At 38.5% G+C, this 21,599-nt stretch overlaps 1 protein-coding gene and 1 pseudogene across 1 annotated transcript in view; both read right to left on the bottom strand.

The window, feature by feature from the left end:
- Positions 1-21,599, bottom strand: part of HMCN1 (hemicentin 1) — a 519,661-nt gene that overhangs the window by 113,154 nt on the left and 384,908 nt on the right. Inside the window, exons 69-77 of the mRNA XM_065885936.1 lie at positions 16,959-17,155; positions 10,260-10,341; positions 8,541-8,677; positions 4,484-4,625; positions 3,302-3,446; positions 2,790-2,917; positions 2,355-2,511; positions 530-651; positions 164-328 (exon numbers count right to left, since the gene is read on the bottom strand). Coding sequence (XP_065742008.1) covers positions 164-328; positions 530-651; positions 2,355-2,511; positions 2,790-2,917; positions 3,302-3,446; positions 4,484-4,625; positions 8,541-8,677; positions 10,260-10,341; positions 16,959-17,155 — 1,275 coding nt within the window. The remainder of the gene's footprint in view (positions 1-163; positions 329-529; positions 652-2,354; positions 2,512-2,789; positions 2,918-3,301; positions 3,447-4,483; positions 4,626-8,540; positions 8,678-10,259; positions 10,342-16,958; positions 17,156-21,599) is intronic.
- LOC136136209 (BAG family molecular chaperone regulator 1 pseudogene) lies at positions 15,010-15,631 on the bottom strand (annotated as a pseudogene).

Below are 21,599 nucleotides of genomic sequence, written 5' to 3'. Positions count from 1 at the left end.
AGTTCCCCCTCCCCATTCTTAAGTGCATTTTTTCCCAGATGCCTAAGACCAGGAATACAGATGTACTTTATTCTTTTATTTTGGTGCAACAGAAGTCCAAGTAAGGCCATCCAGTAAAAACGAATCCAATCAATAGCTGTGTAATCACTGAGCTGGGTCTTACCTGAGGACAGAATTTTATAGCCCTCTCCTCTGGGAAGCAGTCTTATACCATTTTTCGCCCAGTGAATTGAGGGAAATGGAACTCCTGAAGCTGTGCAGGTGATCACGGTGGGGGCGTGTGTGGTTACTAAGAAGTCAGTAGGCTCATCAGCTATGGAAGGTGGAACTAAAAGAAAAACAACAAAAAGAAAGAAAACGACATGTTCCCAACCTTTACAGATTTCCAAAGCCTCCTCATATATCCTTCTCTTTCTACACTGAAAGTGAATGCTTGGTCAGTGGAAAAGGAGGCTCTCTTGTGAAGTAGAGGAATGATGGAATGATATCATTATAATAACTTTCAGTCCACATACTAAGCCAGTTCTACCTTGGACAGTGAGATCCACAGTTCTCTTATCCTCTCCAGCATCACTTGTCACAGTGCACTCATAGGTCGCCGTGTCATCCACAGAAGGGGAAATAATTACTAGTGAACCTGAAGAAAGGAGCCTAGAAGAGAGATTCCAAAGTAATGAGGTGCTATATATCAATTTTCATAAATGTTTCTAGTTGGTTCAACATGGTACTATCTTGTGAATTGAGGGAAATGGAACTCTTTCCTCATGTTAAAATGAGCATCATTTTATGCATCAGACTTTAAGTTTATATGGCAGTGGGTTAACAGGACCTCAACCTTGACATCCGCAGGAAGCAGTGGTGTGGAATGATTGTGTTAAGAGGGAATCTTGAATTTTCTGAATGCTTATGGCATAATCAACCATGTTCTCCCAGGTGAAATACAGTGAAATGAGCACACTGATGATAGCCATTGTTTACTGACCACTGAACACATTCCCGGCACCATCTCAAGTGCTTCACATTAATCATCTCTAAATTTCACAATAACTTTGCAGATTGGTATTTGATTATTTCTACTGACAGATGGGTAACTACAAGTCTGTCTGTCTTGCACCTTTCCCTACTTCACACGTCTCCTTACATGTGGTGGATACCTTGGAGATGCATAGTACATAAATCAAAGAGTCTTTTCCTTAACTTTGAATCAACTCAAAACTAAAGTGATCTGAATCACTTCAAATGTTCAGAAGGTTGAGTAAATACACATACATTATTTAAAGTAATCTAATGAATCACATTGCTGTAGAGCTGAAACTAACATAACATTGTTAATCAACTATGCTCCAATATAAAATAAAAATTAAAGAAAATATGTATCAAAATGAAGAATCAATAAATCTTTTAAATTTCTAGTGGTTGAACACACTAAAAAAATTAAAATAATCTAAATAAGAATATCTGTATTCTTACTTCAAACTGTGCAATGATGAATGGAAATGATTTGATTCAATGGAAACATACTTGACCTGCTTTTTTATTCAAGGGCATTGTACATTTTCCCCATAGTATATGCTTTCAAGTCACTAAACGCCCAATGCCAAAAGATTAAAAGGGTGAGAAAGAGGGAGAAGCAACAGAGTTTCAAGTGAAACACTCCTAGTTTCATATTTCCTGATATATCAGAACTGGTAGGTCTATGAGAACATTTGCTTTCAGTACTATGGCAAACCTTTTGCAAGATATCTATTAACTTGAGATACAAGAAATGATGCTTATCTAAAGCATCAGAAATTCCGAGTTTTTTTTTTAAAGGTTAGTCTTTAAAAAGTATGATGTCATATTGAGAGCAATGGTAATCAAGCTGGAAGAGCAATGGTAGTCAAGCTGGAAGAATACAAAAAACTGGGAGAAAATGCTGTTCTTCCTCCCTCCACATGCTGCCAAATACCTATGCTGTATTTCAAGGTATAAAATTTGATTTTTATTCTGCAACTAAAACTTGTATTATTTCTACAGAATAGTTTTTCTTTTATACCAAATGATGTTTTTATCTTTTGTCTTTATAAAATTCCAAAAGATACTAAAAAAAACAGAATGGAAATCTAATTTTTTAGAGCTCAGACAGTTATCTACAGGACTTATGAATACAGAAGTTGCACCTATAATTCAGAAATAAGATTTTAGGTTGAAAAACTAATTCTACATTAAGAAAAAATAATATGCTCTCTACATACTAGCTAATTCTTCATACTTTATATATTTGCTGCCCCCATTGATAGAGTTTAAATGTTAATTCTTTTCAAAATTATGTTTCTAAATAATAGGTGGGATTTTCCAGTTAAATTATTCCTTACCGGTATGAATTCTGATTTTGATCCACATTAAGAAGATGCCCATTTTTTCTCCAGTTGATTGATGGTTTTGGTATCCCAGTAGCCTCACAAGCCAGAGTGGTTTGAACATTTACTGTTACAGTTATGTTGGTAGGACCCAGAGCAATAGATGGAGGAACTAAAACGAAGTCACCAAGTAAGAAACACGTTCAGTAAATAGTATGCCATTCGAAGTATCTCTGCCAAACTGAAATTAATCATTGCTAACTTGCTTTATAGTTATGAATACAATAAGGTTCTGTGAATTTACACAGTGTTGTGATGACGCTTATAATATAGTGTAATACATTTAAATAGCACTAGATATGAAGGTCTTTATGTTATGACCTCACTGGTTTAGGCTACCAAAGAATATCTGACCCAAAGATTGCATGTTGTTCATAAAAGTACATTTACCATGGACTTGTAAATCTATTCGCCTGCGATCTGTTCCAGCAGCATTGGTAGCCATACACAAATATCTCCCACTATCAGTAACATGTGCTGACTGGATGTGAAGGAATCCATTTTCCAAGATGGAGTATCTATAAGAAAGATCACAAGTGAGGTCCTCCAGATCAGCCTTTCTGATTATGCACATTTTGACTGAGAACATTATAAAATACCTAGTTAAATCCATTTTTAGTCCTTTTCCTACTTCAGAAATTTATAATACCCTTGATGGAAAAAAAAGGATATTCTGCAAAGGTGCATAGCAGATGGGCTTGTGATCTTGGATAGATTATAATCATTACATTTTGAACATAAGCCTTAAGAATTATGCTTTTAAAATACTATATTCTGATCCTCATTTAAGATGAAGAGACTCACTTTAGAATGAAAAGACCCAAATAATGCACTGGATCAAAGATTTAAAAACGTATATTTCAGTTCTTACAGTATTTTTTATCCTTTTCCAGAATTGTTACCTTGCATGATTCTCAGATAGAACAGCTCCATCCTTTCTCCATGTTATCCTTGGGGCTGGCACACCTTCCGCAAAGCATTCCAATACAGTAGACTTATTTAAGTGAATGACAAGACTCTGGGGGCCACTCTTTATGCTTGGAGGAACTGCACAAGAGATGCATGTGGAAAACTTCCTTTATATCAATAACATAGCCTGAACTAAGACTCTTAAGAGGTAATACAAAGTGAGATTTGAGTTAAATGTATGGCTTTGCCTACAGCTAATTCAGGTTAGTATAAATAGAATTGGGGTTTAATTCCTAAAGTCTTATTCAAGGTAAGATTTTATTAAAAATTTACTTAAAAATGAAGAGTAAATGGGTGGGGAAGCTTTAAATCCCTGATATGGTGTATGAAATCTGGCTTTCTAATGAAAGAGGCTTGAATAGAATAAAAGTCATCTCTGGTATGATACAAATTAAAGATGATATTTCTTATTTCTCTTTGGCCAAATAATGGTCAGAGAATGTTAATACTGGAACAACGTCACTTTAAATAAAGGATAGAAAGTGGGGTGTTATAACAAAGCACATCTGTGATTAATTATGCAAGTCTCAGAGTGTGTATTTTATTAATCATTGAGTTCATATGGGAATAGAAAACTTGAATTTTAATTTTAGTGTTAGAGATATTAGCTGCCTGGGTCACTCAACTTGTAAAGTTTTGTATATTAAAAATCCAAAGGGACGGTTTTGAAAAAGTCTGTATCATATTCTTGAAATTTGGCAGATTTTAGTGTTTAGATTTTACATTTGAGAAAATTACAGTCCCATGGCAGTCTCTGTCTAGCACATATATAATCAAACACCAACATCAACAAAGGTGACTAAATAATTGGCTACTTGTCATCCAGAGATTTAGTGTATTAACTTCTCCGATGGCTCTGATCTGAATGACGCAAAACATCAGGATATGCTGATAACAACTGGACATACATTGTCCTCTAAGAGAAATGTATCTTTTTTTTTGAAATTGAGTTAGTTTGAATATAGTGATAGTACAAATATCACATGTTGTCTTTATGAAAAGAAATAAGATAAGCACAAGAATTTGTTTAGTATGCTCATAAAAAATAAAAGTTATCTCTTTAAATGCCCTTATCTAAATTTTTAAATTGTGAAACAGTGATTAATTTTTCTTACCATTTACAGTGAGAATAAATTCTCTTGTAGTCTTTCCTGCAATGTTGCTGGCAACACAGGTATAATTGGCTGTATCACCTAGATCTGCATTATTAATTTGCAAGTATCTCCCTCCAGATAGGATTCTTACTCGAGGTGTTGCCTGGATTCAGTAAGTAAAATTTACCATTAAAATGTCGGACAAATAAAATAAAATAAAATATTAATCATCAAAAGTAACTGTAGGGAACTGTAGTGCACCTGTCTCCCAGTATCTTTGTCTGCTCCCCCCACCACTATCCTGGTATCAAAAACTCTTGGGAAATATTTCTATGAGTGTAGTTAAAGCAAGAGCACAATCAGTGTCTCCAGTTCTCCACAGTGACGGCCACAATGAACCTCTCAAGGATGAAAAGGTGTCTCAAGTTGGGCCCATTCGAGCTCCCCAGAAAGACACTGCTGGAAGTGTTGGAATAAGGCATATTTTTACGGGGATCACTGGTAGTGAGGATGACATAGCTTGGTGGCAGTCTTACCACCATGTGGGGACAGCTTGCTCTGAATCTAAGACATTAGCAGAGTTGGGATTCAGAGAAAGGACAGAGATGCTTGACTACATGGTTAGAGCCTCTGGATCTAGTAATGCCTAAAGCTTAAGTTCACCAATTACTATAGCTAATAAATATCTTTTTTTTCCCATTTAAATTATTTTGAGTTTGAATTCTGTCACTTAAAGCTGAAAGTCTCCTGACTAATAAATTAACTTTGGTTAACTTACAGGAAATAATTATCCTTCAACATATTTAACATAAGTAAATAAATTATTTTAGTCTACAAATAGTTATTAAGCACTTATTTTGCACCCAGGCATGGGACCAAGAATTATGAAAATGCAGAGACCTATACTGAAATGAAATACTGAAATATAATGAAATCTAACCTCTGCTATAATGTCCAATTGGGGATTATTCATAGACTTTAAAAAATGCCAGGTAACATCAAAGACTGATATTTTCTGATTGTGCCTAAGTGGAACTACTTCAGGAAGAGCCCAAATAAGATTTTTCTACCATATGGGTTCTGTCCCAGATAAACATATATTTCTCATGAAAAAAGCTGTTCACACTAACATAGACAGTTCAGGTCAATTTATCTTGAAAGTCCACACATTTTCTCTAGGCCTTTCCTTGCTACAGGGGCTATTAATGGTAAACTTTTATTACTTCTGATGAGAATAAGTGATTTCTTAAACATACATGGTAAGTTCTAGGAAACATTTAAATTTTGATATGGGTATAGCAGGATTTTAGGCTAATAAAAAAATTCTGAGTTGATTCTCATGTCTTTCTTCCATGAACATCAGTAAGTTCTGCCAACTTATTGAGTCTCACTACAATTTTCTCTGGTTCTCTTCTCATTTACTGCCAGTGATTCTTCCAAATTTGATTTCTTTCCTCAGATAGAACATCATTCTCAGCTGATGACCTTAATTCCTACTTCATTGAGAAAATCAAAACCAGGCGCCTGCAATTTCTCCCTCTCATCTCTTGCATATGAATGCAACCTTCCTTCCTATTTTTCCATCTCTGTGGAAAAAGGTCAACGCTTCTGTCCAAGGCTAATGTCTTCACCTGTCACCAGGGTCCCAACCCTTCCCCACTCAACACACTTAGTCCTGTATCTTCCATCTCTTTCAGTAAATAAGCATATACAAGTCTCTTTTGTATTTAAGTAACAGTCCACAATCATTTCCACTTCCTCTTCTTTAACTCCCCCAGACAGCTGTAACCTGTCTTCTACTTTGATCACTGTATTGAAGAACCGTTGTTCAGATCTTTAATCAAGTCTATGTATTGCCAAAGCCAGTGAATACAACTTAATTTGTATCTTAACATGGACTCTGTTAACCACTCCCTCTCTCTTCCTTGGCTTTCAGTACACCAATGTCTCCTATATTTAATCTTATTTCTCTGAGTCCTCATTCTCAGTCCCATTCTTCTCTTCTTCCTTTGCTCACCTTTTAATTGTCAATGTTGCCTTAGGCTTTATTCTCATTTACAGGTCTTCTCACACTGTGTGCTTTCTGGCTGACCTCATACAAACTGATGGCTTCAGCAACAGGTTACACCATTGAGGACCACCAAATCAAAGATGTTTTTGATGAAATATGGACCCATATGTCTTAGTGCTTCTTAGAAGCTCCACTTAGATAATATATAGGTAATTCAAACTCAAAATATCTAAAACTGGACTCATTTTTTCCCCCATAACTGTTGAAATCAGTCTGTCCCAGTACTGACATCACTTAGTCATATATGAGATTAGCCTGAATTTCTGTATCATCAACATTCACTCAGTCCCTATCTGAACACCTAATGGTCTAGAGTGAAATGCACACATGGGAGATAAGACTATGGAGGAAAAGTCAGAGCATGAAGGGCTTTGTGAGCTAAGCTGGGCAGTTTAACCCGAATCCTGAAATCTATGGAGAATCATCAAAGGATTTTAATCAAGGTCTACTTCAACCATACCAAGCTACCTGCAGTTCCTGGGACAGCAGCATTCCTTCTCCTGTGATGTCTTTGTACATGCTATCACGTATGTTTGGAATCCCCTTCTTCTTTCTCACCCAACATCTACCCAACATTTAAACTGAACTCATCCTTTCCAAGAGGCTCCCCTGGGCTATTCCTTACCCTTCAGTCTGGATTACTTGCTTCTCCCCTCTGTTTCCATAAAATGCTGTATATCCCTCTAAGATATTGTTTATTGAATCTCAGCAGTATCAACTTTCTACAATCTTTGATATACTTCTATATATTTTCAGATAGTCTGTGAGCTCCTTGAGGATCAAGATTATTCTCAGGGGCAATCATAGTGCCTAGCATTATAATAGGCACACAATAAATAGAGAAACTGAGGCACAGGACTGTTAAGTGACATGCATGATGATTTAACAAGGAAGCAACTCTCAGCACCCAGTCTCTCTGTGTTTGGCATTTGTGTGATTTGATGATGGTGAAAATCTTTCTGCCATGTGTATTAGGGACACAATTTCCTTTTATGTAGGCACAGTGTACCACAATAGGTTATACTAACAGGATGAGGAAGAACAAAGGAGAAACAAAAGGATAAGTAAGTACTAGGATAAGGACAATCAGAGCATTCAAAGTCACGGCTTTGAGCCAACCCTAAAAGCCTACTTAGGATCCTGGGCTGTGACACTATAGGGCAGCAGACAGATATCACCCGAGCATGGGAACCTTTAAAGAGCCAGTAACTGTGTTTTCAAAGATTCCAGTCCATATTCCTGGTGTTGCACAGATCCTAGGGGTCACTCCTGAGGACCAAGTTTAGACTAGGGAAATTCAGTAATAGGTTTGCCCTAGGGAGTTGGCAGGACAGGTCAGGTCTTTTGAGACTCTGATGGTTTCTTCCCTCTCAAGTAAAGACAAATGGTACAGATGAACCTATTTGCAGAGGAGGAATAGAAAGGCAGATGTAGAGAATGGACATGTGGACACAGTGGGGGAAGGGGAGGGTGGGATAAATTGGGAGATTAGGTTTAACATGAATACACCACCATGTGTAAAATAGCTAGCTAGTGGGAACCTGCTGTATAGCACAGGGAGCTCAGCTCGGTGCTCTGTGATGACCTAGATGGGTGGGATGTTGGGGTGAGGGAGGTCCAAGAGGGAGGGGATATATGTATATATATGGCTGATTCACTTCACTGTACAGCAGAAACTAACACAACATTGTAAAGCAACTATACTCCAATTAAAAAAAAAAGACATAGCTGAGTGTTTTAATTCAACTTTAATCCATGGGCTCCAGGAGATATATACTTGGGCCAATTTACAGAGTATATGAATCAAAATACCTGTCTTTTGCCTCATAACTAGCTACTAACTACTCCAAGAAGGCTGAGAAAAAGGCTGATTAAAGGACCCTGTGCCCACCCCTGTAATGTTGAATAACTAGTAGTCTGACACTGTTTGGTTTTATCTCCCTAGCTAGGACTCTATTGCTGATTTTTTTGTCTCACAATGAATCTGTGGAATTTAGCAAGATTTACCTGTAACCGTTCTCCATTTTTAAGCCAGGTGATTACAGGTGGGGGCACTGCATCCGATTTGCATTCCAATGTCACTTGTCTGTTCCGTAACACAGTGAAATCCTGGGGTTCATCAGTTCCAGCAATATTAGGGGGGACTGGGCATGAGAACAAATACACCAAAGGCTTTTAATAAACAGCATATAAAATGATATGGATTATCTGAGGTGTTCAACAAATGTTGCTTCTGCTGTATGAAATAAAAAGCATAAACTTAAAACATTACTCATTCAATTTATAGTACAATGATTACAAATAGTGAAAATTTTTTTACCTTCCTCAGTACTTTCACATACATCAAGTAATGAAATTCTTCCAATGGCCACGTAAATGACAGGATAAGTAATATAATCACAGTCTAAGTACAAAGAAGGAATTCCTTGTCTAGCTCTACACTTGGTAATAATTTTCTCTGAACATCATATTTTAAAACTTCTAAATTAGGGTCTGCCTATTATAATATACAGAAATATATACATTTTTCTTAATATGCAGAAAGGGGGAGGGGCAAAATAGGGTTAAGGAATTAAGAGGTACAAACTACTATGTATAAAATAAATAAGCTACAAGGATATATTGTAAAGGGAATACAGTCAATATTTTATAATAACTTTAAATGGAGTATAATTTATACAAATTTTCAATCACTATGGTTTACACCTGAAATTAATATAATATTGTAAATCAACTATATCACAATTTAAAAACGTACCTTTTTTATGTGACTCTTATATACAAATTTACATGTCAATTAGTGGCAGGTCTAATTTTTGTGTAGGACTGGCAGGGTGAGGGGAACACTCCTATATTACACCAGCCCTACAGTTTGTGTTGCCTAGTCATTTAGGCTATGGGGAGATAAAGATCTTCCGTTAAGTTCTTTTAATGTTCCTCTCCATGAAGAGTAATTCCCATTTCTATGTCAAAATAGTATCAGCCACAGTCTAATTGGCCCAACTTTTCTAGAAGGTAATTTGGCCTTAAATGTTGTGTGTGTGTGTGTGTGTGTGTGTGTGTATGTGTACATGCATGCGTGTGTACTTGCATATAATCAGGTAAATATACCTACAGAAATTTATCAAAACAAAAAAATTAAAGGAAGAGGCCAACACACATGTACAAAGATGTCTATAATAGTGTGGCTTATATTGGTAAAAATACAAAACAGCTTAAATATCCAAAAATAAGGAATGTATTAAATAAATAATGACATATGCATAAAATGGGACATCATGGAATCACTAAAAAGTAATGTTATAAAAATACATTTTTTGACATGAAAACATGTTCACCATACCACTAAGATAAAAAAAGTTAAATAACTATATGCTGTATGATCCACATTTCTGTGACAATATTTATATGTAAAAAGGTCTTATCTTTGTGTGATGAGATTATGATTGATTTAGATAATTTATACTCTATGATTTAAAACCAATGAAGATGAATTATTTGTGCAGGAACAAAACAAATAACTCAAAAAATCCATTAAACTATTCCCAACAATAGTTTAATGGACTACTGTGATCAAATATAAAAATCAGATTTGCAAAATACATTTTTCCTAATATATAAACATAGTTTTATGATATGTTAGACAGTTGCTCTATGTTCCATAAATTATGCCTTTTAATTAGGTATTAATGTATGATGGACTGCAGGACATTTTGCCAACTTTACCATGCACTCTCACTAAATATTCTTTGTCATCATCTCCTGCAGGACTGGATGCCAGACACGTATATCTTCCTGTATCTTCCACCTATAAAATTTGAATAAGTGAATGACACAATGTTAACATGCTGGTTTTGGTGATGAGAATAAATATTAGAATGAATATAGAAGTCTCACACAAAGCAAGATATCATTAAGAGTACAGTAATAAAATTTAATAAATGGTTTTAACATTTGTGATTAAATGTAACTTATACATTTAATCAGTTAAGTGTATCAGTTACATTTGATACTGATACTGAGCATGGCTTGACATCTGTTACATGTAAATCTATGTATTTGACATAGATTTAACAGGGTTTTGGTATTTGATCTCAGAATGTTTGCATATTAGGTATATTTAATGATCTCAGAAAGGGCAGATACATATAAGACCTACCATCATACATGACAGACTAGATACTACAGTATTTATTGAAGAAATAAGTATTTATAAATTTAAATTGCAGACTGAAAATTCTACTGGAGTCTTCCTGAAGAAAATAAAATACATTAACTAACCAATCAACTAACCAACCAAAAAAGTAAATAAAATATCAGGTTATTTTAATAAAGCACATTAATACCACATTTTTAGTCTACCTTTGATATACATGGTGAAACAAAATAGCTATATTATGTAATTTGGCTGTAAATAGGTCAGGCTGACAGCAAAATCTACTATTTTCTGACGAAAACCAGAAACATTTCTTTAAAAATCTCCATACATAGTTTCCACTGGAAGTGTTAGTCTTCATTCATATTTGACATTGTGTAGAGGATGTCTTATGTATGTGTAAAGGATACACTGAAAAACAGATGATCTTACTACTGTGAAAAATATATTTTTGAAAAGTAGAAAATCCTGTTTTCATTTATTACTTGAATACTCCTAGAACGCTGGGAATTTTAAACTTCTTCATTCAAAACTGACTTTATAGTTTATGGAAAAACGTTTTGGTAGGCTGCAAAAAGTCCACTGAAAACATTTAAGACTAGTATGTTTGGAAAAGTCAATATGACTTTAGAAGAATGACTGTCTCATCGTCCTTCAATTAAGAATTGGGGGCTTCCCTGGTGGCGCAGTGGTTGAGAGTCCGCCTGCCGATGCAGGGGACACGGGTTCGTGCCCCGGTGTGGGAGGATCCCACATGCCGCGGAGCGGCTGGGCCCGTGAGCCATGGCCACTGAGCCTGCGCGTCCGGAGCCTGTTGCTCCGCAACGGGAGAGGCCACAACAGTGAGAGGCCCGGTACCGCAAAAAAAAAAAAAAAAAAAAAAAAGAATTGGAAGTGATGCACTACTGCCTAGAGAATAATTTCTAAATTTCTCATCGTATCTTTCAAACCTCTAAAAGTCAACTCTTACTCCACCAATTCAGTTTATTCCCAAATCATATTGCCCTCTCCACTTGTCATGACTTAGCCAAACTTGCACTATCATTCATGACTGTTTTGAGATCTTGCCTTCTCCAAGAAACATTTCCTGACAACTTATACCCTTCTGAATATTGACAGTTACTATTAGTAGCTACACTTCCTAAAGTGTGTTCTGTTAATAGGGTGTTTAAAAAATTATAGTTAGTCAGGTTTCTTTGGAGTAAGAGTTTGCAGAGTTGTTGACATGCATTATGGCTCACAAAGGAGAGGAAGGTACAGTATATAAAGTTTTTCAGATCTACTTGGTCACAGAATTTTTCTCCCTTTGGAATAAATTACAGAATGAGGGTTTAATGGAAAATGTGTTAGCAAACTCTTGTCTTTACCACACAGTTTGGAATTTGCAAAGCATCCATTAGGTAGCAGGCGTAACTACATGCTATAGATACATACACAAAAAAACACAGGTAACTAAGATATAATTTAGTAATAAGTGCTTTAACAGAGATATGTACTAAATGTTGTGAAAACACAGAGGACCAGAGAAACCAAGAGCAGTCTTGAGACTTGATAATACTTAATTTTTCAATTCTATAATGTTTTTCTTATTGTTTTCCTAATTTGGTCCTATGTAGTTTTATTTTTCTTAGAAAATTGGAAATTCCTTGAAGGCTGAGAAACATCTTATGTATTAGATTTGTATTCTCCACAAAAGCTAGAATGTGTGGGTCACCATTTAACACTCTATGGAACCTTTGTCTTGTTATAACATAAGTTTTCATTCTTACACTTAAGACCTAGTGTAATGTGGCCTTAATTTCCCTCTAAAGCTTTATTTACCATGATTCCTTTATACTTATGGTTCTACTGCACACACTTCCCTGTCTCCGTGCTATTCCCTATGTTACAAAATTCTTTTGCTTCCTTTTTGGTCTGTTGAAATTATAACATTCAAGGGTTTTGATTCAGTATGTGGTTTGACAGTTGGACCTGAGTTTTCTCTGGGTTATTGAAGTGCTTGACAGAGGGAAGAGGGGAATGGAAGCTGTGTTCTCCTTGATGTTAGAAACAAGAACTGGGCTGAGTTCCACTGGCTATGCTTATGCTTTTTTTTTTCATTCTCCAAATATTTATTGAGCACCTAATATAAACCAGACAAGGTGCTTGAAATATACTGTTAACAGGATGAAGAAGCTCCTTAACCCAAGGAACTCAAGAGTCTAGCCTAAAGGCAAATATTAATCAAACAATCCCACAAATAAATCATCACAGATCATGATAAATGCTGTTTATTGTAAAAAGTCATGACAGGATATCACCCGAGGGCTTGATGTTCTCAGACAGTAGTAGGTGAGGTTTCTCCATGGAAGAGACATTTACGTTCTGAAGTATGAACAGGAGTCACCTAGGACAGGGGTAGGGGTAGGGGAAGGATGGCGTGGAACTGTTCAAGCAGAGGAACAGTGTGTGCAAAGACCCCACGGCGGGAGAGGGTACAGAGCACCTGAGGGCCTGAACTAGACCAGAGTGGCTGACAGCAGAGAGCAAACAGGAGAGTGGCCCGAGATGAGAAGGGAGCAGGGTAAGGACCTTGGCCTTTATCCCAAGAGAAATGGGGGCCACTGAGGTTTTTAAGCAGGGGACTGACATGATAAGATGTGTACTTCATGACCACTCAGCCACTCTGTGGAGAATGAACTGGAGAGGGCCAGAGGGGAAGTGCAGAGGCCAACATGGGAGATAAACAGAAGGAAAAGAGAAAATGAGAGGGTGTGAGCAACCCCATGTCAGTCGGGAGGCAAACCGGTAGAGATTAAGAACATGGGCTCGGAATCAAGCTGCCCAGTTTGTGTCCTGACTTTGTTACTTACTCTACGATCTTGAGCAAATTACCTAAGCTCATCTCTAAAAGAGGGATAGTATCTGCCTATGTCCTAGATGGCGTGAGGATTCAATGACAAGTACACCTCAAGAACTCAGAACGGTATCTGGCACACAGGAACGTGCTGTGGCCCAAGGCCACACAGCTACTACTAGAAACAGAGAAATACTGGACTGCTCTGATTAAAGCTGGGGGCGGGCGGGCCGGGCCCCAAGCCTCGTCCACTTGTCCACCCCTAACCACCACCTTGTCCTAGTCCCACCCACGCAGCCCTAAATGCCTGGGACTTCACAGACTCCCTCTCTGCCAAAGAAGGTTGGCCTCAGAGTGGCCTGTTGGGAGCCTGTCTCCTGGGCACTGTGTGAAAAAATGGGGTGACAGCAGCTGACCTGTTTAAGAGTTCTGGCACGCAGGGCCACGCTCAACTTTATAATATAACTAGACTAGAACCTCAGAAGGCTTTTGCTTTCCATACTTCATCTACCAAAAGGAAAAAAAAGTCTAAACACTCTTTTGCTTGCTGACGTATATATAAACTGTTTTATTTTTTAAATAACGATGAAGGGGAAAAAGGCCACGAAACAGACAAAAATAGCCTCGAAGGAACTCGAAGGAAATGTAGATCTCAGAAGGGTATGGTTAACAGAAATGCCTTTGAAGGAACTCCTGAGAAGTTTATGGTGGCCCTCACTACCTGCCTGCTTTATTCATTCTGTCTCCCCTCTCTGCCCCTCCTAAGCCATGGCTCTGATCCGGTTTCGAGCAGAGACTTAGTCATCTCTAGGTTCTAACCTCCTAGAGATTTGCTTGGGGACAAGGAACTCCATGTATCAACCACAGGCCCCACTGCAGGAATGGCCCCCTGAGACCTCATGGCCTGTGGCTGGCCAGGGTCACTGGGGGGTGAAGTCAGGGTCTGTGAACCCACAACCCAGCCAGCTGTTCCAGAATTAGGTCACAATGAGAGATACCTGGAGTCCCTGTGTGCCAAACACCTGTCCTGAGCCATTCCCAACATTCCTGACCAGACGCAGCCTCCTGATGATTCTGGTTTACACGGATGGGACTATGGGATCATAATGGCAAAACGGCTTCACGTATCTGAAGACCAGGATAGCTGATAAAGCCGGAACTACCCCAGGACAAATGAGAGCTCTCACCAGCCCAAAGGTCAAAAAAGCTGGGACGACTTGGGCAGGGGAGGCCCTCTCCAGACAAGGTGGGCTGCTGGACAGCACAGATACACACAGACAAAACGAGAAACTGACAGGAGCGCTAAAGATTGTACAGACAATACTTGTTCATTGGTGGTGTGTGTGGGGGGGAATAAGGGGAGGAAAACTGGCAATCGGCCAGTTGTCCCCAGCTGCCCCGGGGAAAGCATGGAACTTCTGTTCCAGAGAGACCAGAGCTGGTGGAGCTGTTCTTCAGGACAGCACAGCCTTCTCCGCCTCACCTCAGTCAGCCGGGGCCAAGTCTGTGGCCTGCAGTCGCTCCGTCTCCTGGGACGCTTTGCCCCACTGTGTCACACTCGGCTGGGAACGCCTGAATCCTTTTCACCAAACCCTTCCTTTTCATTCTACTGTCTTTGCAATTTTCTGACAGCATTAGTGTGTCGATCTCTTCCAAGATCTTCATAAACTGCTCGATTGTGGCTTTTACTCTCCTATCGAGTTTGCAGAGAGCTTCAGCTTGCAAATCCTTGGCTAGAAAACCCTGCTGGATTCCGGAAAGCTCTTTATTCTACTCTTCCAGTTGGTCAGCTATCTTCTCCACAGACTTCTCCAAATCTTTCAACTTCTTTAGTTCAACTTCTTCCTCTGGACTGTTCTTTTTCCCAAGTAACATGACCCGGCAACCATTTTGTATTCCAGGTGCTGACACCAGCGTCTCCATTTCCTTCAGAGATTTCCCCTTAAATATGGGTTTCTGAAAAGGCAGCGGGACCCCTGTGGCCTCTGCAAAAACCTGGGCCAGGTCTTGAACCATTGGTTCACTACAGCCCTCTTGCGGGATAACTTGAAGATCGTGCTTCTCATTAATGGGGGTGATGGTCCCGCTGGGCTCGGCAGCTGCCATTTCCTCGCTCGGGGCCGAGCGAGGCCATGCTTTCTTCTATACCCGCGGCCCTCAAGCGGCGTCCCTGGTGGATCTGGCATGCCCTCTGGTCGCACTCCAGATGGCAGATTGCTGGGAGGAAGGCGGACCGCCCTCGGCTTGGGTCACCGACTAGGGCGGCTCCCGGCCCTGGCCAAGGTGTGCGCTTCTGGGGGCCCCGCCGCTCCCGGGTGGCGGTGGGGGGGGGTCGCCTCGCAGTCTCCAAGCTCTGCCGTGCTCCGCCGGACCCGTGCTTTGGCTACGCTTTTGAACCACGCCCAGGATTGAGCAGTGGTTAAGTATTTGGCAGGTGAATACTTAATCTTTCTGTGTCTGTTTCTGGATTTGTAGAAAGGGGATAAAGACACTGCCTCACAGAGTTGTCATGATGGTCACGGGTGTGATAGCGCCCATAGCTGAACATAAGACTGACACGATTTACAACCCTTAGCTCTCTTTTCCAGCTCCCTTTCTTTTGTTTCCTCAGTGAAAATGTACTTGAAATATGATTAAATAATGTATTATTCTACTTTTAAAGAAATGATGATTATAATAACAATAAAATCAGCAACAACAGCAATCATTCTAACTCCGTTTTAGCATCACTTCATGCCCGTGGCACCAGTCTAAGCACATCAAGTTAGACTGGCTCTAAAACCCCAAGTATATACGTTCAGTATTATTACTGTTTTTATCCCCAGTTTACAGATGAGGACGTTAAGGAACACATGGATATTTGTAATATAAGGTTTGCCTTTGTTTGTAGAACAGTATATTGTTACAATAAGACATCCCAGACATACTTCTCTTTAATATATTTACATTTCAGATTAATTTCCTTAAACACAAACTAAAAGAACAATTTTATTGAATTGATCATTTTTTGAAAAATTGTGTCTCTTCAGATTTTCACATCTGAGATTTCTTTCTAGAGATCAAAAGTGCTCTCTGAAGCCTCACATATACGTATGTTGGATTGCTTTTTGCCATTTCTGTAAAGGGCTACATGGCACAAATTAAGGGCTTCGGGAAATATGTTATCACTTATAAAACTGTGAAAACTTGCAAAAATTAATGTGAAGGTAACTTGCTTTCTTCTGTGTTTAATATGATAATTTCACTTCTTCCTTCTAGGCATGTTACTTTGTGAGTGTCTACCCAATCATGCATGTCATAGAACCAATCTACCCTTGCTAACGTTACAGAGATCTGTGATATATTGACTCCAAGACAACTTGTCCAACATTTCTCATAGATTAGCAAGTAAGAAGTCTAACCCGGAAAATAATTGTATGAACTCTGAACTTACCTGAGCATTAGATATTCGAAGAACCTCTCCTCCTCCAAGAGTTTGCATCTGATCCACCTGTGGAAGGGGCCGTCCGTCTTTCATCCAGGTAATTTTAGGAGCTGGGATTCCAGAAGCAATGCAGGTAAGTTCAAGTGGATTATTAACAATTACTGACATCTCTACAGGTTCTTCAGATCCATTGATATGAGGTGGTTCTATTTAAAAGGAATGAAAAACAACAACAAAATAAACTTGCTGTTTGATAAAATACTGCAGATCAGAAAAACTTTAAAATTCAACACAAATATGTTCGTACAATGCAAACTGATCTGAACAAGGATACCAAAATAATTCCTAGATGTTGTTATCATTTGTCACTGGAACTATTTTATTTTTTTTGCAATTTATTGAGGGACAATTTATTAAATGCCAGCACTATGTAAGTCTTTGTGCATTATCTTTTCACTGGCACTATTTTTTTTTTAATAGATTTACTTATTTATTTTTGGCTGCGTTGGGTCATCGGTGCTGCGCGCGGGTTTTCTCTAGTTGTGGTGAGCGGAGGCTACTCTTCGTTGCGGTGCGTGGTCTTCTCATTGCGGTGGCTTCTCTTGTTGCGGAGCACGGGCTCTAGGTGCAAGGGCTTCAGTAGTTGTGGCCCGTGGGCTCTGTAGTTGTGGCTCGTGGGCTCAGTAGTTGTGGTACGTGGGCTTAGTTGCTCCGTGGCATGTGGGATCTTCCCAGACCAGGGCTCGAACCCGGGTTCCCTGCACTGGCAGGCAGATTCTTAACCACTGTGCCACCAGGGAAGTCCCTACTGGCACTATTTTAAAAAAGATGGATCATGCCTGTAATAGATCATGAAGTAAATGGCAAGCTATTTAAGGTAATTATAGCTCAGCAGTTGGGATTCAGATAATTAGAGCAGTCTTACTTAACTGTAAAGATTTGAAAACTATAAAAACTAAACTAATCTTGTACTATTTTTAAAAGAGAGTTACTTAAATACAGTAGTGTATTTTTGCACCTTTTAAATATCTATTGGTTCTACAAAAGCAATGGGCAAATGTTATAGAATTTTGCAATCATTTTTTCCGTGCAGAACTTTAAGAGGAAACAATGACTAAGCAGAAGAAAAGACAGTTACATTTGGAGACCATTTCTGCATAAACCACATTTGTTATGTCTGGGCAGAAATAACTTCCTTTTTTGTTATTTATACTTCTAAATTACCTTTCTCAAGAGGATGTTACGGAATCTAAACACTTGGAGCAAACAGTAAAGTTTCTTAGTCCAACTATTCCTGAGTTTAGGAATCACTTTAAAACAGATTTCCCTTACATAGATCATTCAAATTTTCTATTAACGTTTCCAGCTTACTATTTCACAAGGCAGCAAAAATAGCTGTTGGACAGCTCCAAGGATTAGCTGTGTGTGTGTGTGTGTGTGTGTGTGTGTGTGTGTGTGTGTGTTTAAAGTGAGGCACATAGTTTAGAGCAGAGGTTCACAGCAGAGGATCTGGAATCAGCCTGAATTTGGATCTTAGCTCCAACAATTATTAGGTTAGTGGATTTGGGCAAATCTCTAAACTAAGTATTGTGAGGATTCAATGAAATAACCTATAAACTACATTTCTTTTGTGTTTCTGAATCTGTTTTATTTTATAATTAAAGGTTTTAAGAAAGTTTAACTACTACTAAGTCTACTACATCTGTTGGCGTTATTATTAAAAACTGCCTCCTAAAAATTTGTATCTTTGGTCCTCGTTTTCCTTTCTGGAAAAAGATAATATATTTAATACATTATAATTAAGAAGTCAGAGTTTCTTAACTATGGTCCCACATGACTACTCTTTTTCACTTTCATGCATCTTATTACGTTTTGCTGTCAAAATACATTCTCTTAAGTGCATTTTAGATCAATCCAAGATTTCTTGGTTAAAAGATGTCAGTGCCTCCATGTTGCTCATTGAATTAAATACAAACTCCTCATCATGGCTTCCAAGCCTTCCACAACATAGCCTCAATCTCTCTTTATAACATTATTTACTTTTAAAACACTTTATGTAACCTAGGCTTCAAACTAGACTACTTTTCTCCCTCAACAAGTTCAGTCCCTTCTTGCTCTGTGACTTTACTAATGCTATTCCTTCTACTGGAATATCTCCAATAGTCCCACCATCCCCTAACTGAGCATGTTCAAGTACTCTCAAGGTCACTTTAGTATCATTATGTTCATTTGTAAAAACCATAAGTCCTTTCTTGATTCTCTCAACAAACTATAAAATTTCTATCCCTTTTAATTTCCATAGCACGCTGGATGGAAAAGCACTTATCTGATTCTCCATTTGACTACAGTCAATTCTTTATTCCTCTCACTTATTGGTTATTTACTATGTGTCTGTCACTGTGGATACAAAGATTATTTAAGCACGCCCTTAATCTCAAAAGCTTATAGTACTAGATTTAAAATAACAACATGTACCCAACTGCTTCAAATACTAGTCATCAGATCTTACATGTGTTAAGTGATTGTGAACCATTTTACTCTGTATCTTGTCCATATGTCTTGTACTTTGAGCAGAATAGGAGTTGTCCATACTTTGATGACTCCAAAACTTATATTTCTAGCCTAGATCTCTCTCCTGGGCTCTAGATCCATATATATGATTATCACATAAGCATCTTCAGTGGGTTGTTTGAAAACAACTTCAAGCTCATCATGTATTCAGACGGAACCTGTTACCTTTTCCCTCAAAACCTGGTCTTTTTCCAGCATTCCCTGCATTTACGTGATGAAACCCACCAACTGTTCAGTCACATAAACCAGAAGCTGGGAGTCATCCTCGATATCTTCTTCCTTGTCATCACTCTCATATGGCCAAATCCACCACCAAGTCTTAATACTTCTACCTGCAACTAGTTCTAGAATACATCTTTTCCTCTCACTTGCATCACTAATCTGAGCTATAATACCATTTACTTGGACTAATATCTCCTCCTTCCTGGTTGTAGCTGCCTACCCAATATCATTTACTTGTTTCTTTCTTATTAACAGACCTCAATTTTGTTAGGGCTGTCAATGTGCTAAAAACTACATTTCCTAGCCTCTTTAGTAGATGGTAGATGGAGTGGCACGTGAAGATTCTGACCAATGAGATATAAGTAGAGGTAGTTTTGTGGAGATTCTAAGAAAATACTGAAAGGGACAGTTCTTTGCCTTTCCCATTTTTTTCTGCTCTATTGTTACCTATAATGATGCTGGGGGTGAGCAGCCAATGCACGATCACGGTCTGACTATGATATAAAGGCCAAAGGCCAGGAGAACTGTTAAGATCTGAACTGCAGAACCAATGAAACTACTGCCCACCTCCAGACACCTCATTCAGTGAGAAAAACAAAAGTTCTTTAAGTCACCATGTTTAGACTCTCTGTTAATCACAGCCAGACACAATTCCTAATAACACACTGTCTCTCAGAACCCACTCCAAGCCGCTCTCCACTTTGCAATCACAGAGTGGTCATTCCAAACTGCAACTCTACTCATGGCATTCCACTTGTTAGAACTTTTTATGGTTTCCCATTGTTCTAGGACAAAACACAAAATCCTTAATGTGGTCAACAGTCCCTTCATAGCCTGAACCCTGTCAACTCCCGTACCCACTGGCTTTATTTTGCATGATCTTCTCCCTTGTTTTTAGTATTTTACCCATAGTGGACTTTCAGAACCACTAATACACCATGACACCTCCCAGCAGGTGGATAGAATTAAGTTGAGATTAGTGCTTCATCAAATTAGGACACTTAAATTCACATTTCTATTGTAATATAGATCAGAGTGAAGTTTTTCAGGTTTTAATGGAATTAGGTTTCAACAGATGCTGAAATGCTAAAACTGCTCATCCTTCTGTTAAGCCAGTTTTCAAATCTGTTTTAAGAGAATATCCTTGTAAACCCTGCAGGTGGGAAGGTTGTTCTTTGTATGTGCCTCTAACAACATTGGTGTTATTTTTCTTTTTTTGTGTTCTACATCCAGAAATGTACTGGGCCGTGATTCTGCTCCTGGGTTCTAGAATTCCTGCAGAAGTCTTCCTTCTTTTTTTCCCCATTGCCACATGCTACACCAGGCCCCTGTACCTTTAGGCCTGTGTGAGTGTAACAGACTCTTCGATTCATTCTTCACTCTGTCATTAGAGGGAATTTTTTGGAAGTGAAATCTGACTGTAACATATTCCTGCTTAAGCTTCTTCTACTGCCTTCGTAATGAGGCCCAAATTCTCTAACTGAGGCTCTTCACAGTATGGCTTCTGTCCAGTTCCAGTTATATTTCCAGTCTTGTCTTCTACTCTTGCTGTTACACTCAGCTTCAGTAAACACAGATAGACAACTCAAGGTTTATCATTTCTAGGTAAAAGATGTAGGCATCTCCTCACTCATCTCTATAGTCTTACTTTTTAAGGCTTAGATGTATCCTTGAAGAGACCTTCTTTGACCCTTCCCACAGACTTTAATTTTCGCCATATCATCCTTATCACACTCATAAGTAATTACTTTTTCAATATCTATGTTCCCTGCCAATGCAGGAACTTGAGGGCTGAGACCACATCCTTCCTATTCAGTGATGCAGTCAAGTACTTGTCATACCATATGTCACAGAGTA

The sequence above is a fragment of the Phocoena phocoena genome, chromosome 1, assembly GCF_963924675.1.
Source record: "Phocoena phocoena chromosome 1, mPhoPho1.1, whole genome shotgun sequence".
Taxonomy (NCBI): Eukaryota; Metazoa; Chordata; class Mammalia; order Artiodactyla; family Phocoenidae; genus Phocoena; species Phocoena phocoena.
The sequence above is the reverse complement of the archived record's forward strand: the minus strand, read 5'-3'. Positions and strand labels throughout refer to the sequence as shown.